At 34.1% G+C, this 18700-nt stretch overlaps 1 protein-coding gene across 2 annotated transcripts in view; it reads left to right on the forward strand.

Moving 5' to 3' along the window:
- The window catches only part of HNF4G (hepatocyte nuclear factor 4 gamma), a 156879-nt gene that overhangs the window by 126488 nt on the left and 11691 nt on the right, over positions 1-18700 (forward strand). For both annotated transcript variants that reach the window (XM_038000375.2, XM_008000929.3), the window contains exons 2-5: positions 7801-7969; positions 11979-12073; positions 15019-15125; positions 16659-16814. In XM_038000375.2, coding sequence (XP_037856303.1) covers positions 7824-7969; positions 11979-12073; positions 15019-15125; positions 16659-16814 — 504 coding nt within the window. In that variant the 5' untranslated portion in view covers positions 7801-7823. The remainder of the gene's footprint in view (positions 1-7800; positions 7970-11978; positions 12074-15018; positions 15126-16658; positions 16815-18700) is intronic.

Raw genomic sequence — 18700 nt, forward strand, 5'->3', positions numbered from 1 at the left:
ATTCTCTTTGGAGTGTTTGACCTGACTAGAGCTGTGATGGCACATTTTAGCCTGCAAAACATGAGATTTCACTAAGTAAAAGTAATGTTTTGCTCAGTTTAGAGAACAGATACTGGAAAGCAATGTTAAGAGAAATTTTCAGTAGTTCATAGTTTATCATAGATTTATATTTTTTGATATAGATTAAATTTATGTATCTTTAGAAAATGTGCGCTATTTATCATAAATTACTATTTTATGTATTACTATGTATAAATGATGTGTTTCCCAATTTAACCTTTAGAAGTAAACTTAAAAGCACTCATAAATTTCTGCTGAATGTAGGGTTTAATAACATAGGCCTTATTTATTTAAGGATAATTTTCTTCTACTATCACCTAGGCATAAAATTAATACAGTTTTATTTTTAACTACTTAAGCTCTTAATCTAATGTACCCTTAATGAATTTACCCATGTAAAGTACTTGATGAAGCCATCATGAAAGGCTGCTTGGATAATATTCATCCGTTCCTTTGCTGAAAATAACTGAATTTTAATATGAACAGTTATATATTCACCATAACTGTTTCAAGTATCCAAGGTTTATGCAACTTAATTTAATAATTTCATTTTGTTCAATTGTTCCACAGACATGTTTATTGAGTAATGAAAACACCACAATCATGATTGAATGGGAAACACAAATAATTAGTATTAAGAGTATGCTGTGTGTTTTGATTATGATGCATAACTGAAAACCTAAAATTAACTGTAACTTAAATTGTTTCTCTGTGACTTTTTTTCTTTCTCATCCTCCTTTTTCATTCTCCCCTTCTCCTCTTTAAATAAATAAAAATATTCTGAATGTAGCTGAGCTAGTTTTAGAAGTAGAGAGGAAGATTGGTTATAAAGAGGAATGTAAGTTAATTTATAAATACAAGTGATCTCAAGTTAAAATCAATATAAGACAGCCTCTAATCTCCATGTAGCCAAAACTTGGGATTAACTCAAGTTCTCAATGTCCTTTGTAAATCATACTAATTAGTTTTCAGGGTAGGTACATCTTACCAACTTTATACACTTATCAAGAGTCATTTGGATTTGTTACCTAGTGTATGATTGCCATTTGTTCTTGTTATTTCATTTCACAATTTCGTTAAAAATTGTGCAATCTAATGCAACATGAGCATTAAAAGGCTTTCATTTTATCTTTTTGAAACAAAGTCTCGCTCTATCACCCTGGCTGGAGTGCAGTGGCATGATCTTGGCTCACTGCAACCTCCACCTCCCAGGTTCAAACGATTCTCCTACCCCAGCCTCCCGAGTAGCTGGGATTATAGGGGCACGCCACCATGCCCATCTAGTTTTTTTGTATTTTTAGTAGAGATAGGGTTTTGCCATGTTGCCGAGGCTGGTCTCAAACTCCTGGGCTCAAGCAATCTACCCGCCTTGGCCTCCCAAAGTGCTGGGATTATAGGCGTGAGCCACTGTGCCTGGCCAAAAGACTTTTTTATTTTTATTTTTTCTCCACTATAAAAACCAAGAGAAATACTATGGAAGTAGATAAAAGCAAATTGACTAAATTATAGACAATATTTTGAAAAACTAAAATTCTAGAAGGCTTCTAGAATTTTTGCTTTGGATTGCCTTATGAGTGGCTTTAACTTTTTTCTCCATTAAAAAATTAAAAAAATCTAGAAATCAAAGGCAATGTGTGAGACTTATGAACAAAAAATTTAGTAAAGAACCCCAATCAGTGCATTCTTACTTAATGAAAAGATCTTGGTTTTACAAACGGTAGCATCCGTATCCGCCTATGTAAAATAAGATCAAATAAGGATATATCTTATGACTTTCTGTTTTAGTTATTTTATTTGCTTAATCAGTTGGGTAAATTATGAGTCCTAGAATTTAAGAAAAGAGGGCTTCCACTGCACTTTGTACTCTCCGTCAGAGAAAAGCTAAAGAAACCCCTTGTTTTGTTAGGCAGAGGCTGGCTGAATTCCATGGGTGTTTCTACATCTGAATATCATTACAAAGACTACCCATTCCTTGTGATAATCTTGGAATGCTTCATGGTATAGCCTTATCTGAAGTGCTTGCTTGCTTGCTATTCAAATCTACCATATCTTCTGGAAATTTTTGAGTTCTTACTCTGTGAAATGAAGAAAATAACATAAACTAACAAGAATGGGGCACAGGTTTCTTCTTGAATGCCAGCTCTGATTAGTTGCTAATTGCTACTTGAAGATCTGTGCTGAGATCCATCTCTAGCCCCCTTTCACCTTAGAGTCGAATGCCTGGGTCTGGTGCTGTCAGCCGTGGGAACAGACTAGGGTAGAAGGATGAAACTATCACAGCATTGTTCTCCTGAGCTACAGCCACATTTCTTTCAGTGTTTTCCAGATGTATAAATGAGCTTTTCCTGTCTTTTTCTTTTTTATTTTTTCTTCTGTTGGGACACTCCCATCAGTGACATCCCTCTGTATTGGTTAATTATTTCATAGATTAGAAAGTTTGTAGGCTCTGCACAATTCACCCCTTTGGCTCCTATAGAAAACAAATGTTTGTTAACTCATTTAAAATAAGGACAACTTCACTCACAAAATTCATAGAATAAAAACCACTTCTGTCTACTTCTCTAAAAACTGAATAACCTATGTCTAGTCTTCATTAAAGAAAGTCAGTCAAAAAAGAAAGTTTATTTCAAAATATTATCCTCACAATGAAGAGTATACAGAATATGAGGGCAAGAGGACTATTCCAATCATCACTGTTTGATTTAGTGAATCTGGCCGCTAAATTGACTCTAAGCTATTTTCTTTACAGTTTGTCACATGGTTTAGAGTCTTTAAGAGGCCAGCCTTCCCAGGTGAAAAGTACAATCGTTTCTAAGACAGAGTATTCATAAGGTTTATGGTGTTAAGAAATTGGTTAAGAAATATTACTTCGCTGCAATCTTTAACAAATGTGGAAAAGGACATTCTGAATTTATAATGTAAATGGGGCTGGAATTGTTTCTTGGAAAATAGAATCAATAAACATATTCTCAGAAGTAAAATATATTGATTGAGTGCTATTGTCTAAATATTCCCTACACCCTAGAAGTTCCTTGTCAAATATATACACAGAAGATATACTATGCTATATAGATGAGGGTTGATGATAGGAATATGTAGATCTACACGTTAGGGATAATTTTTTTTTCAGTTTAATGACATCAAAATTCAAAACAAATGAAACATTATACATGTAACCATGTTTTAAATGCCTCCCATGTACTAGCAACTGTACTGGTTCTGCCCTTGGGAAGTTTACTGACATAGTTGGGACACAGGCCCATAAATAGATAACTAAAGAGAATATAATTAAAGGCTATTTTAGGGTTATGCCTAGGGAGCTCTCAGGGTATGTCATAACTCCCCACATTTCAAATTACAAAATTTGCTTTACTCCAAAATAAAGGTAGCTTTATTGCACATTTAAGAAAACTTAAAATTGTAAAGTGTTTATGTGAAATGTTAACTTACAGACTTGATTTACCAAATTTACAACAGTAAAGTCAGTCCCATTTTTCAGAATATGAGAGGTATGTGATTTCAGCAACTTAAATGGGATACCTCACATTATTATTACAGTTTAAAACCTACGATATTTTCTTTTCTATTTTTAATCCTTCTCTTAATGATCTCATTTATTGTCTGCTGGAAGTCAATTTAGGAAATCATGTTAGTCCACTAAGCACTTCAGATAAGGCTATACCATGAAGCATTCCAAGATTATCACAAGGAATTGCTTTCGTATGCCATAAAAGAAGAAATAAGCAGAATATGGCCTGCCGAAGAAGGTTACAGTTTTACAGCCCCTCCCACTGCAGCTCTTAAGTCACTCAGTTACAGTTAACTTCAGATTATCACTCACAGACTGAAAGTAAAACACATCAAAACACTCATCACACACTCTGGGCTTGTGGTGCCACTTGTATATGCGTTTCTAAATCAATGATGAGGGTATCAGAACCAATACTGGACATGGACATGGCAAATTACAGTGAAGTTCTGGACCCAACTTATACAACTTTGGAGTTTGAAACTATGCAGATTCTATATAATTCAAATGGTAAGTTATCATCTGTTTATAGATGTAAAGAAAAGTAAGTATAATTGGAGAAGGTAGACTGAGCTTCCAAAAGTGGTGGCTCAATGTTTTTTTTTTTTTTTTTTTTTGTTGGAGAGTTTAGGGCTTGCTTTTAAGGCCACAAATCTGACCTTTTGCACTTCATTACAAAATTTAAGTTCATAATGCTGTGGCTATTTTGTGTTAGAGGTAAGAAAGCCCGGTTTTATGTAATAAAGTAATGTCAGAATTCTGTCATGTGTCAGTTAGAGAGGTAAAAAGATTAGTTTCAGCTGTTATTTTATTTGCTGTAAGTCATACTAATAAGTAATATTGGCCGATTGGCTGTGAAAGTATATTTTCTATGCAATATGTAAAATGACTTATGGAACAAAGTTTCCGTAGAACATTAGGGAGTTTCACTGATTGTCTGCTCTTTTCATTATAATTCCAGTTCTCAACTGGTACTGATGAGAAACTGCATTTGAAATTACTATCAGGTTTTTGCATTGAATGCAAATATGAAAGAGAATAAGGTTTGTATTATAACCTCACTTGACAGGCTAATGTTTAGCCGCACAAAGCTGTTAGTATTTAATTACTGTAATATTTTAACTTTAAATAAGACATGAGTTGTTTAGGGTTTGTGTCTTTATGTAATACAGTTTACTATTGACTTTGAATTTAGACTTAATACCTAGTAAAAAATCTTGTTTAAAATATGTTATCAGTGTTAGAACTCCTAAGATCAAGTAATTATGTATACTTTGGAAAATGTGTGTGTGTGTGTTTAATGCAAGATTGAGAATATATCTTGTACTGAGGATATCTTACTATTCTACTGTATTGTATAATTTGTATGACCGGTGTTCTGGTTCTATTTTTAATAAGCAGTTCCTTATTAATGGGGATTTAAAAAAATAGTCAAAAGGTGAATTCTGAAAATGTAGCTCAAATATAGTTAAAATAAACCTGTAGTACAACTTTCAGGAAGTCACTGTTTTGTGTCCTTATGTTTAGACTTGATTAGAGATATTTCATAGAGTATTTTATCAGAATCATGACTTTAAAAAAACACTCATGATTAAGAAATGGTAGGGACATATTTACCATAATCATAACACTTATTTACTATGTTTAATGAATATACTGAAATAATGAATTCATATGGCTATATCCAAAGTGTGGTGTAACTTGTTTGTAATAAGATTGTCAGCAACATGTAAGTATGGCACTAAACTTGAAGCAAGAGTGGAATTTTTCATATTTCTATATAGTCTCTCAGAATACAATCAATTCCAAACAGTTCTAATTTTCATTTTGTTAGTATCTGTTTTGTTAATGTTACCAAAAGAAAAACGTTTAGCATTTTAATCCTATAATGTCACACGACTAACCCTAAGCATAGTCTGATTAAAATTTTTTTTCTATTTCATGAAATTATATATGACAATATTTGTCTTCTCAGAAATATTAGTAAGTAGAACATATGTAAGTTACAAAATGTAATCAGGGCATGACAACCTTTAGTTTTATCCTTTTGTTAGATATACAATAATCAGTTGTCAATATAAAATTTTGTAATAAAGTTTTAGTATATTACATATTTAGTATCTTTTGAATGCATATTGATTTTTAAAGATATAATCCACAATATTAACTCATTTAAGAAATATTTATTTTATTATAAATATCTACATTTTAAAAATAATTCTTCCTTCAGAATTGTGTATTAGATGACCCACTATATCCTGGGCATAATCCTAAATACTGGAAAACAGAAGACTAAATAAGACAGATAAATTCTCTACCACCATGGGGCTTATATTCTGTGTGTAAAGATGGGTAATAAATGAGCAGACCAATGCAGAATATATTTTTCACCAATAAAGTTATATAAAAAACTAAGGCCATTTAAAAAAACTAAGGCCAGGTGTGGTGGCTTATACCTGTAGTCCCAGCACTTTGGGAGGCTGAGGCAAGAGGATCACTTGAGCCCAAGAGTTTAAGACCAACCTGGACAACATAGTGAGACTTTATCTCTACAATAAAAAAATTAAAAACTAGCTGGATGTGGTGGTGTACTCCTGTAGCCCCAACTACTCAGGAGGCTGAGGTGGGAGGATTGCTTGAGCTCAGGAGGTCCAGGCTGCAGTGAGCTAGGATTACACCACTGCACTCCAGTCTGGGTGACAAAGCAAGTCCCTGACTCAAAAAATAATAATAATACTTAAAATAAGCAGTGGTCTAGGTTCTACTTGAAGGACAGATGGGAGGTGACATTTTAAAATGTGTGTTCAGAGAAGGTTTCACACAAAATGTGAGACTTTAACAGAAACCTAGTAGCTAGCTCAAAGAAAGGTTTAGGGAAGGACTTTACTTCCAGACAGAAGGAAGAGCAGGTGAACAAGTTCTGAGATGAGAGTAGCCTTCAATGACGGAAAAAAAAAAAAAAAAAAAAAAAAAAGAAGAAGATATTGCTGGAGAATAGTGAACTGGATAAAAAGTGGTACCAGATACTGGGATCAGAGATTTGGGGGAGTTGTAGGCGGGTTTGACATGCAGGGTTTACGGGCTGTGGGAAGATGCCTAGACTTTATTCTGTATGTAGTTACAACAGGGTTGGATGCAGAGGGTGACATTATATGAATTACTTAAAGCAATATCACTTAGGTGGCTTTGGGGTAACAAATAGTAGGGCAGGAAGAACGGAAGGAAAGAATTTAGATAGCGGGCTGTTGCCATAATCTAGAGAAAAGATGATGGTTGATTGAATAAGGATGTCTGTGGTGAAAAGTTATGGGTTAAATATGTATTTCAGGCCGGGCGCGGTGGCTCACACCTGTAATCCCAGAAGTTTGGGAGGTTGAGGTGGGCAGATCACCTGAGGGCAGGGGTTCAAGAACAGCCTGGCCAATATGATGAAACCCCGTCTCCACTAAAATTGTCCTGGCATGGTGGCACACGCCTGTAATCACAGCTACTTGGGAGGCTGAGGCGTGAGAATCATTTGAACCTGGGAGACAGAGGTTGCAGTGAGCCAAGATCGCCCCACTATACTCCAACCTGAGCAACAGAGGAGACTCAGTATCAAAAAATTAAATAAATAAATAAATAAATAAAAAGTATTATAAACATGGACTTACCAAGGGATTGGTTATAAAAGATAAAGGAGAGAATACATTAAAGACTCACAGATTATTGGCCCTGGGAAACTGGATGGAACCATTGACTGATGTACGGGAGACTGAAGGAAAGAAGAACAAGTTCTAGCGGAAAAATGAGAGTTTTGTTTTTGATACTTCGATTTACAATTCTGATTAGATTTCATAATGAAGTTCTTCAACAGGTGCTTGGGCATTTCAGGCTGATGCCCATGGGAGACATCGGGGCTAGAGAGATAAAATATTGGAATTATTCATCCTACAGCTAATATTTATTGTCATGGAATAGATAAACTTCCCTTGGGAAAGAGCGGAGTTGAAGAACTAAGCCCTATGGTGTCCCAAAGTTAAATGTTCAGAAATAAGAAAGGAGAGGTTGGAGCGGAAGCCGCCAGCGAGGGGGGGTTAAAAGGAAAGCACCGGTGTGAGGTCTCCAGGAAGCCAACGAATGGACTGTTTGAGCCTCTAAATAATTAGCAGGACAATTTAATCAGGAAATAGTACTAACTGTAACTGTAATCTTCCTTTTTTTATTCACAGATAATTCTGCCCCAGAGACAAGTATGAATACCACAGACAACGGTGTCAACTGTCTGTGTGCCATCTGTGGGGACAGAGCAACAGGAAAACACTATGGGGCATCGAGTTGTGATGGGTGCAAGGGTTTCTTCAGACGCAGCATTCGTAAGAGTCACGTTTATTCTTGCAGGTACTTTAAATGCCCTTTTAGTCAAGTTATCTTTACAGGTGTTTCAGTTTGGCACGGAAAAAGTAAGAGAAGAAAATTCAGAGTTTTCGTGTATCTGTAAGTCTATAAACACAATCTCTAAACTGCAGTACAAGTCAGAACGTGTGGGTATGTATACAGGATGTATTCACATAGGTGGTTCTTTTTTATGAAACATTTTAGACTTATAGAAGGTATGTAAAAAATCCACCTACCTACCACCCAGCTTAGACCAATATAGTTGAAGCCTTTAATGGACACTTCCTCTAGCACTTTTACTCCTTTGTCTCCTAGAGGTAACTACTATTGCAATTTCATGTTATCTTTTCCTTATGTTTCTTTATTGTTTTATCACATGTTCATATACCTCTAAACATTTTAAAATCTGCATTTAAAAGGTTTTTCAATATGAACATTTTTCTTCATGTTGATTTTTTAAGTGCCATTACATCCTATGTCTAAAAACAAAATTATAAAAGTGCAGATGATTTTGGTAGTTTGTGGATATTAATGAATGAAATTTAATTTTTAGTCCTAAAATTTAAAATGTATTTCTCATGCCATATTTTTTGTCATCAAATTTAAATGTTATGTCAGAAGCTTATTTAACTATATTATATTTGTCACACATTTCCAGTAGGCTGTTTTCTTGTGTTTTTTTTCCCTTTATTTTTAGAAGAACACCTAGTCAACATCATAACATGATTTAAGTATACATATTGCATCTTGATTCATATGTATGACTGTCCTTGAATGCAGATTACATTTCGATTGAATATAGGCTATTCACAAAAATGGTTAAATTTAACAAACAAACAAAAAAAACTATGTTTGTTCTGTCAATAAAAGGTACATGTAGAATTATTTAAGAACAGTTCAGACATTTGGGAAGAGGTTAACCCTCTCAAAGTCTTGCCATGTGATTTCCTGGGGTGCAATACAAGTTAATATATAACTCCCCAAATATCTATCTAGTTCTCTGATAATTCTTTAATTTTTCCAAGATAGTTTGAAGCAGGTTAAGAAAATACAAATTGCCCACTTTAAAAACTTTATAGGCCATATACACCATGGAATACCATGCAGCCATAAAAAAGGACGAGTTCGTGTCCTTTGTAGGGACATGAATGCAACTGGAAACCATCATTCTCAGCAAACTATCGCAAGAACAGAAAACCAAACACCGCGTGTTCTCACTCATAGGTGGGAATTGAACAATGAGATCACTTGGACACAGGAAGGGGAACATCACACACTGGGGCCTGTTGTGGGGTGGGAGGAAGGGGAAGGGATAGCATTAGGAGATATACCGAATGTAAATGATGAATAAATATGTGCAGCACACCAACATGGCACATGTGTACATATGTAACAAACCTGCACGTTGTGCACATGTACCCTAAAACATGAAGTATAATACAAAAATAAATAAATAATAAATAATAAAAAAAAAAACTTTCTAGGTAAACAAAAAAAGTGTATTTAGATGAGTTTTGCTTTTATTTACATTAAAACTCTAAAGGTAAAAGGTAGATCAATTTCCTTCATCAAAAATATTTTTGTACGAATGCTTCTAAACTAAAACAAACACAGAATAACCTGTAAACCATACCTTCTGGAGTCATGTGCTCTGTTAAAATTGAAATACCTCTGTGTGTGTGTGTGTGTGTGTGTGTGTGCGTGTAATGGTGATCCAAACAACTAAATCCAACAACTTTTGAGAATCAGAGAATCACAAAGGCTATCAGTACTTCTGTGCTTTCTGTATGGGAAGAATGGAAAAGGGATGCTCTCAGAGCAACTTTTAGAGGTTTAAAAAATATTCTAACAACAGATACAGTTTAACTCCTGCACTTTCCTATTAGGAATGTTACTGCCAACCTAGCTGTCTTTACATATGTTAGTATTCAGCAAATGTGATGATTTTTCGTTTGGAAAATGGTTAGTATATTGATGCAAGTTTAGGGGCATGGAGACTTTCTGAAGCTCAGGTTGTGCTGGTCTCAAATGTATCTATTTCCTTAGATGCCAAAATTCCATTTCTACTCTAACTGCTTCATCACACTGAGGTTGGGCTTTGCTTCAAAAGCACTTTTAATTGCTGTTTCGTCACTTTTCATGTTGTTTTTCACCTTATGTACAATTTGTATGCATACTCTGTTAGATTGTAATTTCCTTGAGTGGAGGAGACAAGTAGCATTAATCTGTTTAATCTTTACACCAGAATCTTGGTTGTAGGTGCTTAATAATATGTTTATTCAATTTTTATTATTAATTTAATGTTAATTGAATGCATTCTCCTTGTATTTTTGTCAATCTGGTCCTCTCTCCTGAGTCTCATCAGCCATTTGTTCCCAAATGAGCAATACCTTGTTCCTCACTCTGAAAGTACATTTCTCTTCTAGCTCAATTTGATTATAGGCTTCGCTTCTCGTTCGATTTTAAGTGGACACTGATAGTTTTTAGAAGAAATGCATTTCACAAAATGTATATCTTTACTCTTATCATTGATCATCAACTACAAATAAACAGGTACATATCCAGACGTATGGATAATTTTGTGCCAGAATTTTGAAGAAATGTTTGTGTTTACTCTATGCTTAATATTTGTCCCTAACTATTTGAGGTGTTTTCACACAACAGCCTTTTGGGCAAGTCCTTCTCTTTATTTTACAATTGTAAACTAAAGTTACTTAACACCCCCAAGTTCTGCTGAGAATCAACAGTGGAACCAAGCTTAGATTTAATTTCCGAGACTGTACTCTTTTTATTTGTTTGTTTGTTTGGTTAAGTACACAAGTCAGTTTTTTAGTTTATCCAGAGTGATGCAACGATCACTACAGTCAAATTTGACCATTTTTTATCACTTTATAAAGAAATCTTTAGTAGTTACTCCCTCATGTCCTCCCAACTCCCTCCCCAACAATATGAGGTAACTATGAATCTATTTTCTGTTTCTACAAATTTGCCTTTTCAGGACATTTTGTATAAACAAAATCATACGATGTGTGATCTCTTTTGTCTTACTTCTTTTGTTTAGAATAGAATAGGCTGCCAAGCTTTATCCGTGTTGTAGCATTTATCTGTACTTCATTCCTATTTACTGACAAATAATAATATTCCACTGTGCAGGCAGGCCACATTTTGTTTTTCTATTATCAGTTGATAGGCTCTTGTATATTCTTCACTTCTGGGCGATGATGAATAATGCTGCTGTGGACATTTATGAGCAAGTTTTTATGTGTACATATGTTTCATTTCTCTGCATACAGACCTAACATGGCATTGCTGGGTTACACTATAACTCTATGTTTAGCTTTTTAAGACAATGCTAAACTTTCTTCCAAAGCAGCTGCGTCACTTAACGTTTTAACCAGCAGTGTATGAGGGTTCCAATTTTTCCACATCCTCACCAACACTCGTTTTTTCTTTATTTCATTTGCAGCCATTATAATGTGTGTGAAGTCTTACCCCATGATGCCGACTATACTCTCAATGTTGTCCTCAATTACCTCTTGATGTATAATTTGCCATGGAGGGTAAACTTCAGTGGGGTGTGGGGTACACTTAAAATTAATAGAAGGATATTTAAAAAGAGAAAAGCATGAAAATGCAGGGCCATGAAGTTCTGATAATAGCCTCCTTCATACTGAAATCATTTAGCAATAAGCAACAAAAACTTGAATGCCAAAGATATTCAAAACTAGGTTTGGCTTTCATGACTCATGATAGAAGTGGTTACGCACAGCAGCCAAAATGAAGATAGTCATTCAGTTTTATTTTACTATAAAGACTAAGTGAGAGGTGAGGCTCGTGTTTTCACGCACATGCTGATTGTGAGACTGGAAAGGTCATAGTTGATTGTTCCTATACCTTCTTTTTATCGAATCAAATGTGACAACACATATTTAAAATCCATTTGTCTGTTTATTTGCTTTTTTTTTTTGTAAATTATACTTTTCTGCAAACTAATATATCTTTGATGTTATAGGTTCAGTCGGCAATGTGTTGTTGACAAGGACAAAAGGAATCAATGTAGATATTGTCGATTAAGAAAGTGTTTTAGAGCGGGAATGAAAAAAGAAGGTAATAATAATGGTGATGATAATTAACATTATTGATGAAAAGTGATAAACATACACACACATTCTCATTGATCACTATAACCTTTTTACATGAGTTCTAATTTTCCTCACTCTAATAAGGAGGAATCTATGGTTCCTCAAGATAAAGAATTTAGTCTAAGGACATACAGCTATTAAGTGGTGTAGCCAGTATTTTTCTGGTGACTATCTGATTATGGATATCATTCTCTCCACCGCTATATTGTCCAAGGCAACAAAATTATTGACTAAATAGTACACCAATATTCTGTTAGTGGGTTGAAATTACAGATTTCTTTTTTTTTTGAGATGGAGTCTCACTCTGTCAACCAGGCTGGAGCGCAGCATCACGATCCTGGCTCACTGTAACCTACCAGGTTCAAGTGATACTTCTGCCTCAGACTCCCTAGTAGCTGGGACTACAGGTGTGCATCACTACGCCTGGCTGATTTTTGTATTTTTAGTAGAACCAGAGTTTCACCATGTTGGCCACACTGGTCTTGAACTCCTGACCTCAAGTAATCCACTCCGTTCAGCCTCCAAAAGTGCTATGATTACAGACTTGAGTCACTACGCCTGATGCAAATGTATTTTTTTTGTTCTCAATAACAAATGAGTGTCTTTTTTCTTTTAATGAACATTAACTGAACATCTACTTTTCATGCATTCATTTATTTACTAAATACTTATTGAACACTGCAATTTTCCAAACACTGTTCTAGGTGCTGAAGCTTCAATAGTGAACATAGTAGACAAAATAATCTTCCCTTTCAGGAAGCTTATATTATATCGAGGGACCGAGACAATAGACTAGATATGCTATTTTAGTGTGTACTAATTTCATCTTGCATATATTAAGTAATCTGATTATATTCTCCTACATTCTAAATACGGTTAATTTAGAAACAAATGTATTGAACACATTGTAAACATTTGACAGCGTGTAACAGCTACAAAATTCTATACTTGTCAGTTTTACTGTTTGGTCATGCCTATCATATGCAAAGAGATGTTTTTCACAACTATTTCACAAACTAAAAAAATCAAATGAAATCACTGTACTAAAGAAGTGTAAAATATATCAAACCCATCTTTACCATAGTTAACTTTTTCTTTGTCATTCAATATTTTAAGAATACAGGAATACCATTAGTTTTGCTCAGCTTGGTAATCTTGAAGACAACAAAAAACAAAGTTCACAAAATTAAAGGAGAAGCACTTTCTCATTTAAAAAGTGATTTATTTCTAATTTCATAGGAAGCTCTATTTGGCAGTTTACAGGATTAATTACATACTTGGTCAGTTGCCTCCCTCCATTTCTACTTGAACCCCATGTTTATCCCCACAAAAGTGTAAGCAAGTAACAATTCTACATTTCCTTTATGAGTTTTACAATTTGTGAAATACAATTATGATTTAAAATAGGTAAATTTTATCTTCTGTTCATAAAATAATGTGTTAATTTTCTTAAATAGATTGTAAAGTAATTTTGAGTTTTCAAGTTGATATATTTGTCTTTTTTACACTAACAGCATAGTAGCGAGATTAATTAGGTGGAAACAAATAAAAACATAGTTTTATGTCAAAAATGATAACAGTGAGAAGATTATAAATGTTTACGATATCTTTTAGCATTTTTCTAAATAATCATGTAAGTGAAATTCATAAAAGCATAGCTAACATCTTAATATTTTATCACTGCATATGCATTTCCAAATGAGTCAGTTTAGGTTAAAAATCAATAACAATTTCTGTAAAACAAAAACAGCAAGCTACCAGTAAGTATGATTTTAAAATAAAATATTACTGATTCACTCCAACTTACAGACAGCTCACTCCTTTTTTTTTTTTGGAGACAGAGTCTCGCTCCGTCTCCCAGGCTGGAGTGCAGTGGCGCGATCTCCGCTCACTGCAAGCTCAGCCTCCCGGGTTCACGCCCTTCTCCTGCCTCAGCCTCCTGAGTAGCTGGGACTACAGGCGCCCGCCACCATGCCCGGCTAAATTTTTGTATTTTTAGTAGAGACGGGGTTTCACCGTGTTAGCCAGATGGTCTCGATTTCCTGACCTTGTGATCCGCCCACCTCGGCCTCCCAAAAGTGCTGGGATTACAGGCTTGAGCCACACTTGGCATGATTGTATTCTCTGTATGGCAAACATGTGAGTTAATATTTTCCCTGTCAGTCTTCCTTATATTTAAAAATGCAGTTTTCAGTAAGGGATTTGGGGAACTACATTATTTTTATTATTATTTTTCTGAAGTAAAGAAGCAGATCTAGCTCTCTCTTAGAAACCTGGATAATATATAGGATTTCTTCATCTTTCCAAAATGCTGGTATTCAAACCTCAATTTTCTCAGGAGAGACTGCTCCATGGTACAATTTTTGCTTTATTAATGTTAATAAACTGTCCCATGGACAGTGTTTTATAAGAGATCATAATATTGTAATCCTAAAGTCATTGTAACTAAAATAAGTTTACTTTCCATTTTTGCTAGTGTTTTATAGAGAAAAGAAAACGGAAGTTTCAAAATCTATGACTCATATTTTCTGATAGTGAATACACTCTTATCTTTGACCTGGTCAATCTTATAGGCAATGCTCTTCTTCCTAGTTATCTTACAGTTTTATTAACTTTGAGAGAATAGAAAACCACGCTATTAAAAATACAGCATGGCAGAACTGGCTGAGCCAACACTTTCTAACATGCATGCTGTCATGACGTCTCAAACAGCAATGTTTTATGAGCTCTAGTGACAAGCCTGACGATTCCTGTTTTTGAGAGTAGTACAGAATGAAAATATCTTTCTCCCACCGTCTTTTGGAAAGACCCTTTCTCAATTTTTTTCACTTAAAAAAAACTCCTCAAACTCTACATCCTAACATACACTAAAGAGAAGTGCTCAATAAATACTGTGTTTTTTCCCTCTAGCTGTACAAAATGAACGCGATAGAATAAGCACCAGAAGAAGCACATTTGATGGCAGCAACATCCCCTCCATTAACACACTGGCACAAGCTGAAGTTCGGTCTCGCCAGGTACCTGTGGCACGCCAGCATCAAACCCTAATTAATAAAATCGGATGTCCATGTAGACATCATGCTAAAATGATATAAGTTTATTCAAACGTGCTCATTTCTAAAATAAGTTACATCTACATACATTTAAGAGTTTTACTTTGAAAGTTTGAGTGGGACTGCTGACTTAATTTTGACTATTCTTGAACAGGATTAGTTTTAAATGGAAAAATAAAATAAATTTCAGTCTAAGATTGTTTTTAAAAAAGCTTGCTTATAAAGTTGATTCAAAATAACGAATAGCGCAAAGCTCTGCAGGCAGTGTTTTATCTTACTGATTGAATCTGTACAACCCACTACCACGACTTTTAGGGAGTTTGGTTGAGATTTGTTATCGGAGCTTCTTTCATTGGAAATGACTTCTGGATTATTGGGACCTACTTTGGAAACAGACATTTAAATGAAGAATCAGAATTCAGAAAACACAGAAGAAAGAAAACTTCATTATTTTAAATTTATCCAATAACAGTTCTACAGTTAAAAAAATGTCATTAGTTATATACATAAAAATAAATTATTTAGTGTCATATAAAGAAATCCTTAAATCAAATTTATTTTAGCATTGACCTTATTAGAAATGTTAATTTTTTTTCTATTATAAAGCAGATTATAAAATTGCCAAGTAGTTAATCAGGTCCTATAATGAGTCAGCGCAACTACTTTCATTTTTGATAACACAAGGGTAATATGATGAGGTTAACATCACCGTTATCATTATTACTTGAATATTGCTTGATGGGCAATAAAGCTTTTACAGAATGACTTAAAGGGGAGCTATGAGAAAATATTCAAATACAGATAAAGATACACTCACACGCATGTTCAAAAATAAGTTTATAAAAACTTTTAGACTTTTTCCTTTCAGCAGAAAAGCTGTATTTAGCTTATATTTTTATGTAGTCTAAAATTATACATAATCTTACAAATGTATTATTATATGTTAAGCTCTTCAGCATTGCTGAGTCACACATTGGTTTCTTAATTTAATTTTGATGGGCTTCCTTTTAATGCAGCGAGACAAATGGTTCTTGCGCTTCTTGTCTCCCCAACTGGGTAATCTTTATGAAAACATTTTCTTCATAAACTTCCACAAATTAAAGAAAATATCACCTTTAATTCAAAATAAAATCAAAGAGCATATTACATATGGATACTATCTATCTATTTATATAGCCATTTTGATTGTAAAATTCCTCAAAAGTCGGGGTAAAACTTAGTGTACAGATTTGACCACTAACATAAGATACTGCTCCCAGAGGATGGTGCTATATAAATGAAATGGTTTTAAATTAACTTGTAAACTGATAGGTATTTTATTTTTCAATTTAAATCAGTATTTTATTTTTCAATTTAAAATATTTAGTATTTGTCAAGATACTGTAACAACAATAGTGCCTACTTCTGTGGTCTTTACTTGTCACAGTCAAAAGACAAAAGGGGAATGTTGGCCATCTATGATTTTAAATGATAATATCATGTTTTTCTTAATTCTAGATCTCAGTCTCAAGCCCTGGGTCAAGCACTGACATAAATGTTAAGAAAATTGCAAGTATTGGCGATGTCTGCGAATCTATGAAACAACAGCTCCTAGTCTTGGTGGAATGGGCTAAATATATTCCTGCCTTCTGTGAATTACCGTTGGATGATCAGGTATACATTTAAAAATTTATAAGTGCTTTAAAAATGCTTCTTGAACTTTGCTAAGTTTATGTTCTTTCCATTTTATTTGTAATGCATATGCTATATTACTATATTTGACAAAAGACCAATTATGAGAAAAGATTGGGTTTTCTTACCCATTCACCTTGTTCTATCAAGAGGCACAACTGTTTGACTTCTATTTTAGGGGTGTAGCAAATGTATTGATTGGACAAGAACCGAACAAAACACTCCTCTGCCCTTTTGGAATTTTAAAAGGCTTATGTGAGGGAGAAAGGCAGATAGCATGTAACTGCCATTGTGAGACAAAGTATTAGAAGAGTGAATGTCTGGGAAGCAAATGGTGGATGTTGTGTATTGCGTTTACTGAAGGTGCTATATAAACCTCCTCAGAAATACCAGGTCACTCCTAGACAGAAACCACACAGGTTATGATGTTGTCTTGTTGGGTACTTCATGCAGTTAACATAAAGTTTTACCTTTCACATTGTCAGTTTTATTCTAGAATTTATTGTATAAAAGTTATATGTCTGGCAAAAAGAAAAAATGTCTGTAGAAGCATGATCAGAAATTTATAGAGAAATAAAATTACAGAAGGAAATATAGAATGATCTTTTACTAATACTTATATTTTCATATTTTGTCATATGTCCATTATAATATTTTAATAAGTGCTTAGAAACTTGAATTTCCTGATTGTATTATGAAGATAAGTATTTTGGTTTCAGATTCATTTTGAACTGTTCTTACTAAGTAGGGTATAATATTTGTAGATGAAAATAATTTGAAAAATTCCCTTTCTGTCACATTAAATTAACAATGATAAGTGTCATACTAGTGTATATTTATTTTTAAGAGAGCATTTCACCTGGTGACAGGAAAAAAAAATACAGTGAAATCTGAAGTAATTCTTAAAAGGCTCTGTAACTGCCTTCCTGGTATGAGTCATGAATATTGACATATCATAAAGATAGCATGGCTCAGAAGGTTATGCCAGAGTGAATAATGCTAAATTGCTAAAACCTACCAGTCTCACCCCAAGCAATATAAGTAGGGTTACATTATGTATCAGTTTTATATTTTTATTATCATTCTTCTTTAGAAATTGCTGACTTATATATACAATGATTTAAAAATTGGGAAATTAAAATCCAGTAACCAGTGAGAAACAGTTTTAATTTGCCAACTGATTCTTTAATAATAACAGTATAACATTTATTAATTAGCCACAAATTTGTAAATGTCTGTTATGAAGAAGGCACTGGGAAATTAGCTTTCAGTTGCACTATAAATTACATAATTTCATTTAATTATCTCAGGAGCTCAGTGACAGGTGTTATCATCTTCATTTTACAGTTTCTAAAACTGAATCCTAGATCAGTAAAATTCATTCAATAAATTCATCAAATGAATATTTATTAGATTACTGTTCAGTTTTAGGAACTGTGGGTATTTAGCAGTAAAAATACAGATTTCTTCACTATTCTCATAAATGTACACTCTGAGAGAGGTGGGTAACTTAAAAATTCAAAAATTATGAGAAAGTTCATTCCAAGTGGAGATAAACTCTATAAAATGCTATAAAATGGAATAAAATGAGTTGTTGGAGAATGGGGATAAAATGAGAAGAGAGACTTTAAACTGAGGACCAGAGAAGTTATTACCTGAGACTCTGAAAGACAAGGGGCCAAGCACAGGAGAATCTGAAAAGAAAGCATTCCGGATACAGGAACAGCATGTCCAAGGTTCTGAGTCAGGCAGAAGCAATGTGAACAAGGGGTGCTGCAAGATGATGTCACAGACATGAGGGCTGGGAGGCACAGCACTGACCCACTGTCACTCTTCCCATCACCTGCGAGGCCATGTTTGAGGAGTTT

The sequence above is a fragment of the Chlorocebus sabaeus genome, chromosome 8 (genome assembly GCF_047675955.1).
Source record: "Chlorocebus sabaeus isolate Y175 chromosome 8, mChlSab1.0.hap1, whole genome shotgun sequence".
NCBI classification, from domain to species: Eukaryota; Metazoa; Chordata; class Mammalia; order Primates; family Cercopithecidae; genus Chlorocebus; species Chlorocebus sabaeus.